The sequence below is a fragment of the Mytilus edulis genome, chromosome 4, assembly GCF_963676685.1.
Source record: "Mytilus edulis chromosome 4, xbMytEdul2.2, whole genome shotgun sequence".
Lineage (NCBI taxonomy): Eukaryota > Metazoa > Mollusca > Bivalvia > Mytilida > Mytilidae > Mytilus > Mytilus edulis.
Window position 1 is genome coordinate 6,546,309 of NC_092347.1, and position 13,924 is coordinate 6,560,232.

Here is a 13,924-nt window from a genome sequence, read left to right on the forward strand (position 1 = left end):
CAATCGCAAAATAAACAAAGCATTGGTGACAACCAAAAAAAAAACGAGACTAATAAAACCAGTAAACAAAATCGTCGAAACATAGATTATAGTGCTTTTGATCAGCAGTCACGGTTTCAAACCAGCATTTTTTTAAAATGATCTGTACCAAGTCAGGATTATAGCATATAACTAATAGTCCATTTCATTGAAAGTTGGCGTCGGTTTTTGTTGTACCTCAGTGTTTCTGATATTTCGTTGTGTTCATTATAAAGTTGATATGTTTCCCTCGTTTATTTAGTGTTAAACCCGGATTTGTTTTTTCTCAATCGATTTATGACTTTTGAACAGTAGTATATTCCTGTTGCCTTTATATAATAATAAATTTTGTAACAGGTTTTGATAGAAATAAGAAAGTGTGGTTTGAGTGCCAATGAGACAATGCTCGATACAAAGGTAAACAGAAAGGCCTTCGACACGGAGCCTTGACTCACACCGAAAAGTGAGATATAGAGGTTCCAAAAATTACTAGAGTAAAACAATTTAAACAGGAAAACCAACGGTCTAATCTAACGGCCCTTTGTGTACCAATTGGAGGCTAAGGTGAAAAGACGATTTTATATATATATGTACAATCATTGACCATAGGTACACTTAAAGTTGTTCAGTGTTTGCAATAACGTTGGAAATATACTAGGGGAGAGAACTAAAAACTAATAGCAGAAGAAAATGCAGTCATCACCATATCGAAAAGAAATCTTCATATGAACAAAAAGATTAATCCACAATACATCTATACTATTAAACGAGAAGACTACATTTTGTGTGTTGCTTCTCTTCCTTCCAAAGTAAATTACTCATCATTCCTCTGTGTTCTATGGGCACCATGCATAGCCGCATTTGTCATCCATTTTTATTATTATTCAGTTTGGGTTAGTTTGGGAGAAAAACAAAAATAAAGGTGTCAGACCGCCAATTACTCCCTCCAATGTAGAACGTAAAAGAAGCCCTACTCTGACACAAAATAGTGCTTTTGACGTCCTTGTTTACTTAAACTAACCAACAACGAAGTAGGTCCGGTAAGGGTTGATTTTTGCCTAAAATTGCAGGTTCATCTGACGAAAGATTTCGGACACTTTTTAAACACTTAAGTGTCTATATCAGTTGATTAAATAAGTTTATGTGAAATTTTTTAACTGATTAGGTCATTAAAAACGCTCCAATTCAAGCTTATATTGGAAAAATTATCAAATATGCAAACAAATGTCACTTTTCCGACGATTTTTTACAAAAATGAAAGTGGCCGCATCCCTGTTCATTCTCTACCTTTGTATGTGCTATGTATCATCATCAAATACAACTTACATTTCGGTTTAAAAGAATGAACACGGATGCGGTCACTTTCATTACAGACAGAAACATTCTAAAATTTAACTAAAAGAGGGACGAAAGATACCAAAGGGACAGTCAAACTCATAAATCATAAAATGCTAAAATTATGACGATTTTAGTGATAAAGCATGACTTTATGATGCTAGTACCCGATATATGTGCATTATATTGTCACAAACAGCCCATATTTATGCAGCAGAAGCATTCTACTTTCAAATAAATAGCTAAAAAATTACATTTTTTAAACAATTTTGTACAACTGCTGTATTTTGGGGCCAAAAAGGGGTCTTACTTGACCTACTCCTTTGCAAAAATGAAACTTTTGGTGAAAGAGAAATATATTTAGACCATTTTGAGACAAAATATATTTATTTACGAGTTTGCATTGAACATTGAAGATTAATGCGCTCCACAGTATACTAATTTAAAATTTCGAGAAAACCAGGGGTTATTTTTTGAGTTCCTCTTTTTGAAGGTCCGTTCTTAGAAGGCTTAAAATGTATGTTGAAAATTGGCATGCAGAAAGCTGATACATGTACAATTCAGGATGTACCTGGTTTTAATGTAGTTAAAACTCCTCTGAGGAGCCAAAAATTTATAAAATTAAACTTTTTTTCTAATCGTGATTTTTGGGTTTATATGACTGTAAGAAATATAATTGGCGAAGAAAAAAAATCATGTGGTGGTGCACTTCATTTTTGCTGCGGCCGCTTAAAAGTACCCAATTTTTATGATTTTCCCATTTTCATCAATTTTAACCTATTTTGGGCTATAATCGTGAAAAATATCACAGTTCCACAATTAAACTTTTTGTCGTACATTTTTAAACAAATATGAAGTGGACCAATCTGAATAAATTTGAATTAAAAAAAAAACTAAAGGTAGGTGTTGATATAAGAAAGTTTTATCATATTTTTATGCTTTTTTTTTGTGTCAATTTTACCATGTTGTCAATTTTGTAAATTTGTGCTTTTTCTCTGTTTTAAGTACAAAATGCATAATTTTTCAACTTCTGTGTTATAAATGATGGAAAAAATACACATCTAAGAAATTTGGAAAGAAAAAAATGGATGTGGGATGTACGTGTTTCTGGTAAAATCATTTTTTGTATCCCTCACCCATTTTCTCAATATTTGGGCTAAAAAGACTGACTTGATTGGTAATAAAAGATTACTCGAAAACTACTTATTGGATATACTCACTTTTTTCACAGAGTTAAGTTTGATTATATCATTTTTTTTAAATTCATTGATATTTTCCACTTGTATCACATATTTTGAAAATAATCCCAGAACGAGATTTGAACGAGACTGGAATGTCAGAAGAATACAATCTTAAGGTAAAATATTTAGAAAGCTGTGAATATTGCAAAATTTGGTTGAACAGATAGGGATATTTAATTGGTGGTCTGACACCTAAAGGCATCCGGATATTGTTTCCGTCATCAGACTGACTTTTAAGTCATACAAAACTTCCGGTTTTCAACTTATACGTAATACTCCGGGACAGGACAATATTATATTTGCGTTTTGCATGTATATTTTGATTGTACTACTATAATATAAAGAGACTCTCTATATAATATAGCAGTGATCGCCTTGGAGAAGAAACTTGGAATTGACAGTTTATAGCAAATACACCTTATTTAAGATATATATGTATGTTCAATATATATATATATATATAGTAAACAGATATGCGAAAAATGGAATTAAACAGAAAACAAAAAAAAATAACGGACTGGAAAAATGTGTCCTGTCTCAAATACCTATGACTTTTAATACCTTTTCTGAAATTCTCCAGACATTAAATCTTTTACAAAAATTCTTCCTGTAACAGTATACAACCTTTCAACCAAGCTCTAAATGCCCACGATTTTGCGGGTGTGATTATTATGATTATACTACTATAATATATAGAGACTCTTGCGTGGAGAAGAAACTTGGAATTGATAGTTAATAGCAAATACACCTTATTGATCATATATGCATTTTCATAATATATATACAGATATGCGAAAATAATGGAATCTAACAGAAAACTAAAAAATAACGGACTTTGGAAAAAAGGGAGAGGCTTTAAAAAATTGTCCTATCTCCAAGTACCTATGACTTTTGATACCTTTTGTGAAATTCTCTAGACATTAAATCTTTTACAAAAATTCATCCTACAAAAGTTTACATACTTTCAGCCAAGCCAAGCTCTAAATGTCCGCTATTTCGCGATTATTCTGTTTGGGTTATTTGTGGAGAAAAACGATAATAAAGTCGTCGCGATATTGTTTCCGTCATCGGACGGACTGTTAAGATTGTTTTGATATTTTTTTAATTATAGGGATCTGTCGTATGAATTTTAGGGGGAAAGGGGTAGAGGATGTATGTGTTGGGGATATATGAAAAAAATTGAAGAAAAAATAGGCAGAACAGAATTTGGAGTAAAAAGGGCATGATGAGCAACTTGGCAAAAAAAGGCAGGATAAAGTCAGGCTAAAATATAAAAAAAAAGCAGGACCGACTAGTAAAAAAATAAAAGCCAAGACAGACATTACAACTAAAAAAGATAGGAGAACAGTATTTTTCATCCTACCGAAAGTCTTCATAACTATGATTTTAAACAATTTTTAAAGTCGTACACCCTTAATTTCTGTAAAAAAACATCGTAGCGGAACGAAACTTAAACTTGATCTGTAACTCATCATGGTTAACTCACATACCAAAACACAGCCCAATATTTGAAGTCGTTTAAGTAAAAAGTCCGTATAACTGTAATTTTCAACAATTATCGGAAGTCCAAAGCCAGTAATTCGGCAAAAGTTAGCGGAGCGGACTCGATCTGTAACTCATCATGGTTAACTCACATACCAAAAAATTTGCAAAATATTTGAAGGCGTTTAGAAAAAAAGTCCGTATAATGGTTTGTTGCCGAATGACGGAATGACACACAAGGGGAAAACTGTATGGTACCGAAAACTTCGTTGCGGGGCCGTAACAAAAACAAAACAATGTTTAATTTTATCTATGTTATTATACGACCTTTTTTATACATCCATTAGGCATATATAGAAATGTGTATTTTCAGTTATCGGACCAACTCTATCGTAGGCAAACTTCCTTAAATTTAAATTCCAATATGTTATTCAGTTAACTGACCAACTCTATATTAGGCAAACTAACTTAAATTTAAATTCCCACGATTTCGCGGGTGTGTTCTTGTTACATATAAACTAAAGATAAAATCAATTTCACCAAAAACCGCTGGTGGTTTAAAGTAAAGTTGTATTGTTTATGTTACAATCGAGGAACAGAGGACAGGATAACGACTAAAGTTGGAAATTCCATAGTCATCTGCAACACAAATACTTAGTTATGGTCAATATTTCGAATGGATGGCGTCCACTTTACCATTCAAAATCATTGGTTTATTACATGTAGTATCTTGCTAAAAGCCAGCATCTATCAAGGGAAATGACAAAAATCACAAGCCTTTGAATATTGCATCAACTGGAATAATTCACATGCAGGAGCTACTTCTGGAATGTTGTTGCATGAAAATGGAAAGTTTTTATCTGAAAAATGAATCATCTCTTTAGTCTCATTGATATCTCTTTGTCCACTTTTTTCTAGTGTAGTTCGGGCTTTTTCGAGTGATAAAACATGCGATAAGTTCAATTAACGCATATTTCGTAATTATAACAGTTTTAACATTACTACCCATCTTATATTGAATACTATAGGTTGCACTTTGTAAATACAGCTGTTTCTCAAAACACGCCTCTTTTGGGGAGTAATTGAATATTCATAGAAAATTAATTGTGTTTACATACTGGTTCCCAGTTATGCTCTCTGTGTTCCATATCGCAGAGACAGAACTTGGGAAGGTTACCAGTAAATAAACACGTGCATATTGTTTACATTGAAATCTGTGGTAACCTTTCATTCGAGGTAGGGGTAGTTAAGAAAATTAGTGTAAGTTTAAACTCTGAGAAGTTCAGGCATATAAACGTTGAAAATATGCTGCACAGCCCTATATTTTGACCTTTGAAAAAAATTGTGGTGCATATGAACTTTCAATTCTAGGATAAGATTTTTTTCAAAACTTCATAGTAAAAGTGGTACAGTTTTAGCCGTAAAAGGAGTTCCTATGGGAAATTGCATTGTCAATATTTACAGAAATGCAACCTATATATGTTTTAATCAACAAATAAGCTCAATTTCCTTGTATCTAATAAAAAAAATCAGTGTTTGTTATTGACCGGGTTTTTTCGAGAGCAACTGTGAATTCTTCCGGGTTTTTAGACCAATGGTCCGGGTTTTTTTTACAGAAAATTTGAAGGTATTCTAGGCTTTAAGAAATGAGTTTTTTCTAGTTTATAACTGTAATTAAGTGAAGGTCAATATCATATGTTCCCAATAAGTCATCAAAAACATTTAATTTAATGCAAATATTCAGTTTGGAGAGCGTTATACGACTTCTTTCCAGTGTTCATTTTAGTGATAACTTAACAAAACGGTGTCTAGAACATTATGCAGGGAATTCATATTTATTTTAACTTAATATCATGCTACTTTTGATTTTGAAGTTAATAATATTTCTTGTGGTGAACTAAAAAAATCTATTAATAAAAAAAACATGAAAAAACACACACACTTAATCCACCCCATTACTATTGCCGTTGAACACAAAATTTGAATAAAATTTCAGATAAATCAACAATGAAATGAATAGTTCATTAGCTTAAATATGATCCTTTAGCAATGATAGACAAATACAAAATGTGTATATCATATGCTTTCACCAGCTTGATTGTCCAGTGCCTTGAATGACACCAGGAACAACATTGTAATGTCTTGATTAATATTCATATTTTCCACTTTTAGACTCTTTTCTTTTATTGAAAGGAAGTTAATATCATGGTGTTTAGTTGCTGTATGACAAATTATTATATTTGCATAATCAGACTCCTCCTAAAAGTTGTAGCATTTTGTCATTTTCGGTTTCCATTTCTTAAACAATAAAATAAATAATACAAGATACAAGACAATAGATACTAGTAATGAAATATCTAAGATGTATACCCTTTTTAGAACATAATCTCATCTTATACAATATATGTATGTACGTCTCAATTCTAATTGTCTATGATTATGTTCCGGACCATATGAGTATTAGGACCATACGCGTACAATGTATACTGATATGGTCAAACTGTACGCGTATGGTCGGACCATATGATAGATATAGGAAGATGTGGTATGAGTGCCGATGAGACAACTCTCCATCCAAAAATAACAATTTATAAAAGTAAGCAATTATAGGCCAAGGTACGGCCTTCAACACGGGGTCTTGGCTCACACCGAACAACAAGCCATGAAGGGCTACCAACATAACTAGTTAAAACCTTTCAAACGGAAAAACTAACGGTTTAGGGGTGGGGTGGGGTTGGGTAGAAAAAAAATGAAACGAAAGATATCTTTATGTTACTTGGCGAAAAAAATAATAAAGTGGCGAAAAATATATTGTTTTGGCGAAACAGGTGGCTAAACAAATCATTGCCCAAGGGGAATCCCAATTTGGGCCATAAAGGTATACATTAGAAACGATTCAATAATACAATAAACTTATCTATAAAAATGACGGTTACATGAAATGTATTAATTTTATAGTACAAAGGCTACCGAAAACAACATAAGTTACAAGTTGAAACCCATTGTTTTTCAATTAATTGTCTTAAGCTGGGTGTATCTGTTTTCTGTTCGTCTCTTGTTTCAATTATTAGACTCTTTATCAGTTAGTAAAACATTTGAACTCTTGTTTAACAGTTCATTAAGACATTTTTGGAAGTTATCTTCCAAGTCGACATGCATTTTGCTGTTCTGTAATAGTTATCCCATGAGGTCCAAATACATTTATGGTCCGGAAAACTCGCATTATATTGTTGACATCACGGATATATACTGTACATGTAATTTATAAGATGTGAGAAAAAGAATATTTACAAATGAACGATACTTGTTTCATTATAAAATGCAAGTGTTGATACACCATGTGCCTTGAAAGTACTTAATTTGAGCCTTTATTTTATAGTTTTTAAACGTAAACACATTACATTTATAGCTATAAGAAATGTGTATAATCACTCGATAAAAAAAGGACACACTCGAAAAAGCCCTGACTGCTCTCGAAAAAGCCCGGACATGAAAATCTAAATTTACTCTCAAAATGTCGTTTCCAATGCAATAACAATAGTTTTTGTAGAGTGTCTGTATATCTAAGGATATATAGATTCCAAGTATGCATTTCCGTCGACATTTGCATTGGTTTGTGTAAGAAAATGGCTTTATTCGGTATTTTGGAATAAAAGCATTTTAAGTCTAAATTTAACATTTTAAACGAAAAGCGATGTCAGAATGATTCTATCTTTATATCTCAAATGCTAACATATCATCTATAACCTTGTATATCGAACTCAAGCTTATATATCACGTCTTGTTAGAAAAGAAGTCTGTTTGTTTACATTTTTGAACATATTCACTCGACAAAAAGTGGTCACATTCGAAAAAGCCCGATCAAATCCCTCGAAAAACCACGATCCTAGCCGGACACTACACCTACCGTGCTTTGTCGTTTTCTTAATATTATCAAATTTATGGGGCAGATTATTCGTAAATATTCAATCTTATTTATAATTGCATAGAGCCCAAACGGAATTTTTTTGACAACATTCATCAATTCCACTCGCAAACATAAAATTAAGTTGTATTGGACATTGCCATCTGACTAATATCAGTGTTTGGTAAAAAACTGAAGAAACCATGTGTTAGTCAGCTGAGCTAATAGTTGAGAATCATTAAATGCGTGAGAACCTATATAAACTTAATGGATCCAAAATCGCTAAATGTATCTAACTCAACTTTGCATGAGTGAATTGGAGCCTTAGTTTCTTTAATTTTGTACATATGAACAATACTTGTATATAGAGAGTGAATCGGATTGTACAAGTCAATGCATCATTTACACATCCGACAAACTTGTTGTTTTATTTCTACCGTTTGAGTGGGGCGCTCGAAGTATCAATTGCTAGATTACTGTACATATGAAATGAATTGAATTGCGTTTACACAATAATAATAAACTTATGTTTTATTTTTGTTATTTTTGTAGAACCAAACTTTGACGATGAAAGTAGTTTTATTCTTGTTAGCAGTTTTCAATAGTGCAGACTATGTAACGGCGTGGAATGATTCTGGTAAGAAACTACGCATGAGTTTTGCATAGGTTTTCCCTTGGTTAAAAATCTTTTTTTTGAAATGATAATAATGACATCAGCCTTTTGAAAGTTAAATGCGATTGCGTTCGAAAAACAAAGTAAATTACACATGATGGTACATCCATAGAATCTTCAATCTGTTATTTACGTATGTTAACTGATTTGTAGTGATTGAATTTATTAGATGTATGCATGACTATGTATCAGTTGGATGGATTTTCTATCAGCAGTATCCTTAGACGTTCTCTTGTTGTTTTCGGCTTATGAGTTTGAATATCCCTTTGCTATCTTTTCCACTCTTTTGTATATACAGATCATCATTTAGAAAAAAAAAGATTTTAAGCCCCTTCAAGTATCACAAATCTAAGCCATATGACTAAGAGACAATAGTCTGTTAAAGAACAGTAGTACGGTAAATAGGTTTTAATTTTGTCTTAAATCAAAATCATTAAAAAATTAACCCTGAGGAAAATTCAAAAAGGAAAGTCCTAATCAAATGTCAATATTAAAAGTTCAAACACATCAAAAACAATAGACTGACTTGGTACAGGCATGTTCTTATGTAGAAAATTATGAATTAAACCTGGTTTTATAGCTTGCTAAACATTTCACTTGCATGACAGTTGCATCAAATTCCATTATACTGATGTGTGCACATAATAAACAAAAATTATAGGTAAAAAATTAAAAATGTATAAAATAGGGCTACATCAGTCAACATTTTGTTTTAATCTTAATAACTATAAAAATATACAAATATGTAACAAAGAAGCACAAAAAGGCATATAGACAAAGAACATACCAAAATAATGAACAAGAGTACAAAATGTTTTACAATAGTACAATAACACAATGACAGAATGTATAAGAATGCAGCTGCATCATACGTATCAAAAAAGCACAAAAAGTCATCTAGATAAAGCACGTTCGCAAAAATAAAAGACAAGACTACAAACATTATCATAGAACAATAACACAAAGACGGAATGAATAAGTACATTTTCACGTCATATGTATCAAGCAGTTTAAACAGTAAAAGTAATATTAAAAATAAAAATAAAAAGATAATTATAACACGTTATCAAACTGATAAGCGATAGTATATACTTCAAAACCATCGTGTATAATTTTTTAAGTTGATTTGGAATATTTATCAACAAGGCCTTGGTACCTTCTGATGAACGCGTATGGTTATTCAAACCTCAACTGCTGACGAAATTTTAATAGGGATTGCCTCGGTTTTATTAAGAATGAGACACCTTCCCGCAAAATTTGTTTTGCCACATCATGCCTAATTAAAAGATATTGATCTGATGTTGCTTAGTATCTAGTATGTGCCTAGTTAATTTTTTTTAATGTTCGTTAATTAATACTATGTTTGTGAAATATTTACGGTAATTATGACATATCAGTGACGTCAAATACTATTTCGCCTAATTTATTATTCAATTTGATAAATATAACTAAAAAGGATCTTGATATAAAATCAATGTCATGGATCCAGCATTGGTTTTAAATTACCTCATCCTTAACAAGAACAATGACCTTTGATCTCTGGTGGATAACTAGTTGTCTCATTAGCAATCCCACCTGAATTGATTTTTTACCATCACATTTTTGTGTATAAAGTAAAAACACAAAAATACTGAACTCCGAGGAAAATTCAAAAAGGAAAGTCCAAAATCAAAAGGCAAAATCAAAAGTCCAAACACATCAAACGAATTGATAACAACTGTCATATTCCTGACTTGGTACAGGCATTTTCTAATGTAGAAAATGGTGGATTGAACCTGGTTTTATAGCTAGCTATACCTCTCACTTATATGACAGTCGCATCAAATTCCGTTACATTGTCAACGATGCGTGAACAAAACAAACACACTCAAAGAGTACAAATGTCAAAAATAGGGGTACAGCAGTCAACATTGTGTTATCATCTTAATCAATAAAAACAACAAATGTGTATTATATTCGATTTTTAGATAAAATGGTTTTATTACATTAATTACCTCACCTTCATAAATTTAGATATCAGTCCACTCGCTGCATTATTCAACCGGAAACAAGCCAGAAAAAGAACCATGACCCCGTGACAACCTCTCCCACCTGACACCTGTGCGTCCTAAACCTTCATCATTTTTTCCGGTTCATCAACGCATGCTGCACGCTTTTGTGGAGGAGGACAAAGTTTATTTTTTGCAAACAAGTTGTTTATTTATATATATAGAAATTTAAATTGATATTTTTGTTTATTATAAGTATATTTAGATAAATTTATCATCATTTTATCTGAATATTATAGATACAATTCCAGCTTCGCTACCCAAGAGGTAGGTGACAGTCAAATACACAATTCCAATAGTAATTTGTTGTCCCCTTGGCGTTCGGCCTACCATTCTGATGACTTTTGGGATAGAAGTTTAGAATTCATTTCAGGTGTTTCAGTTGTTGGTATGGAACAGGACTCAGAACCTGTTCCTGTCAGGACTTTGCCGTTCACTCCTGGTGCTATTCAGTTGAGGCTATCTAGGCCTAGCAGGGTATCACATAGGTCAAAATCTTTAATTGTTTTTACATAGGCGGTAATGGTAACGTTTTTTCCTGTAGCTCAGTCCATATCGTAAACTTGGATATGTATGATAGCTCGTTTCGAAGCTGTGACATTTTCACATATGTGGTTAAATTTTCGGGATAAGAAGTGAGATTACTTTTTCCGTAAATTAGCATACCCCGAACATCCTTTTGTGATGCGGCCCCTTGTGGTAACATATCCCCTTTTTTAAGAGCCATTCTCTGTAAGGACCAAAATTAGTGTTCACACCTATGTCACAGATTTTTACCATTCTTTGTACACATACTACATAACTAATATAATTAACAACTAACACTTTAGAAATTAATTTTGGGCTTTGTTACTATGGAAATGGCGGCCATTTTGATTTTGGGCTTTTTTTTCAATGAAAATTCTAAAAAATTTCCTAAATATCATACTTTTTTGCCCTTATTCCTGACAGTAAAAGATGCAGACAGTTATCACATCTAAAAGCTGTTACCTTTGCCTTTCTAAACATATATATCACACATTTGGCTGACAATTGTGTTCATATGCTTATTTTCTATTGGAGAAGGGGGTGATTCTGACATCTAAATGAAAACCAAATTTCACCAAAATTCATTGAAGCTTTGACAAAATTTCCGAGATAGTTTATAGAAAATATTGCCAAAATCATAAAGATAAACCCCCCATTTAAAAATGAAAAAAAATTCAGGGATGTGTTTTTTGATTTAAAGTCATAAGAAACGAGTGACCGGTGAAAAATAATGTTCTTCCAATTCTTGAACTAATGCATACAAACATCCTAAACTTCGTCTTCTGTGCTCGAATTTATCATTTTTTTCGTGTAAATTTCGTATAATTGTCAATTTTTTTTCTCAATCGGTCAGTGTTGTTGTAAAAAATATGGCAGGTAATTAAAGTTCGTGTTTTGAAGCCGAAGTTTAACGATTGTCACCTGTTTGTCAACAATTGACGAAAAATAAACAAAAAAGCATGGAAATTGAGCACGTGTTTAACATGTAAATTCAGATAATAGTTTATTTTAAGGACATCCATGCGTATTGTGGTCACCGGATTTTTACGAGATGGGTCACACTGAGGTCACCTTGCATACGGAAAATATGTCGGGGGAATAGCTTGCTGGAAGGAAGCTATTCAAATAAAGTAAACTTCTTCTAAATATGAATAAATTAAAGAATTTTCTTCAGAAAAAAAGTATATGTACATAAGTTTTATAATGAAAACTATCCATTGAGTTATAAAAATCATATGCATTAATTTTTTTTGATTTGAGGTTTCTTATGACTTTAAGAAAAAAAATGGGGATTGAAAACTGAAAAAAATCAACTATGTGTCTATGAATTATCTCCCCTTATGGTTCTTCTTCATTGAAAACATAAAGGAACAACAGGAAGTACAAGGGTTAATGCCCAAAATAAAGTGCAGACGAAATGCAGACACTGATAAAACCATCATAATGTTGGTAAAAATAAGATATATCAAGGTAGATACTATGTAGTGCAGTTTCTCTCGAAAGTTTGTGGATTGTGATGAACTCATCAAGCTCTTGCCAAACACTGAAACAGTGAAACACAGGCAGTGCATACCAAATATTTGCTATTTTGTCTGAGAATGGTCTGAAACCACCAGTAGCTCTAGATCTTCACATCAATATTGTATTTTTACCAGCCGTTTCAATTAAATGAGAAAAAAACCAATTCAAATTGTGCACGTCGCATGTTATGCCAACACAAAGTTTTCATCTAGATATTGACCACATCAAGGATTCTGGACTCGAGTCGTTACCTTACAGAACTACATGTAGCCTTAAACTAGCAAGTAGCGGACCAAAGGAAAAGGATTTTATTCATCTTATGCTAGACAGCATGTGAGTAATGGAAATAAAAAGAACTTGACATGACCTCCCCCTTTTCCCCATTTTATAGTTTTGATTAGTTTATGTTATATTTAAATTTTCATTATTATCTATTTGTTAAAACATTCTCAATTACTAAGACAATGCAAACATGTCTTTTCATGAAAACTAGAGGCTCTAAAGAGCCTGTGTCGCTCACCTTGGTCTATGTGAATATTAAACAATGGACACAGATGGATTCATGATAAAATTGTGTTTTGGTGATGGTGATGTGTTTGTTGATCTTACTTTACTAAACATTCTTGCTGCTTATAATTATCTCTATCTATAACAGTACTTTCTGTGGAAAATTTTATTGAAAATCTTCAAATTTTAAGAAAATTGTTAAAAATTGACTATGAAGGGCAATAACTCCTTAGGGGGTCAATTGACTAAAACACAAAAAGTTCTTTGAAAATTTAATACTTTGACCGCATTTAATAGCTCCATAATTTTTACACATTTATTCTATGTTCCTCTACTTTCCTAATCACCACAAACGGTTAAGTTCAGTCATTTGTAAACATGTCCAATATCACTACGCGGATTTTTTTTTCTTTACACGTGACTTTTGAGTTCCTCATTTCGAGGCGCATTAGGGATGTTGTCCCACATACTGTTACTAGGCCTGCAGAGATACCAACGTCTCCTGTGACTTGCACGACAAGCAGTCAGAAGACTCTACCAGCTGGCATCAGGAGTGACCCCTTTTCCAGGACTAGGTGGCCCATGAATTTTGCCTACCCTCCCATGCCTATGGGTTTGCCCAACTTGCCGCCTTATCCCCAGCCCTTTGATCCGTATTCGCCTTAAT

General features: G+C 32.6%; 1 protein-coding gene across 1 annotated transcript in view; it reads left to right on the forward strand.

The window, feature by feature from the left end:
- Positions 1-13,924, forward strand: part of LOC139518826 (uncharacterized) — a 29,873-nt gene that overhangs the window by 551 nt on the left and 15,398 nt on the right. The window contains exon 2 of the mRNA XM_071310426.1: positions 8,533-8,617. Coding sequence (XP_071166527.1) covers positions 8,533-8,617 — 85 coding nt within the window. The remainder of the gene's footprint in view (positions 1-8,532; positions 8,618-13,924) is intronic.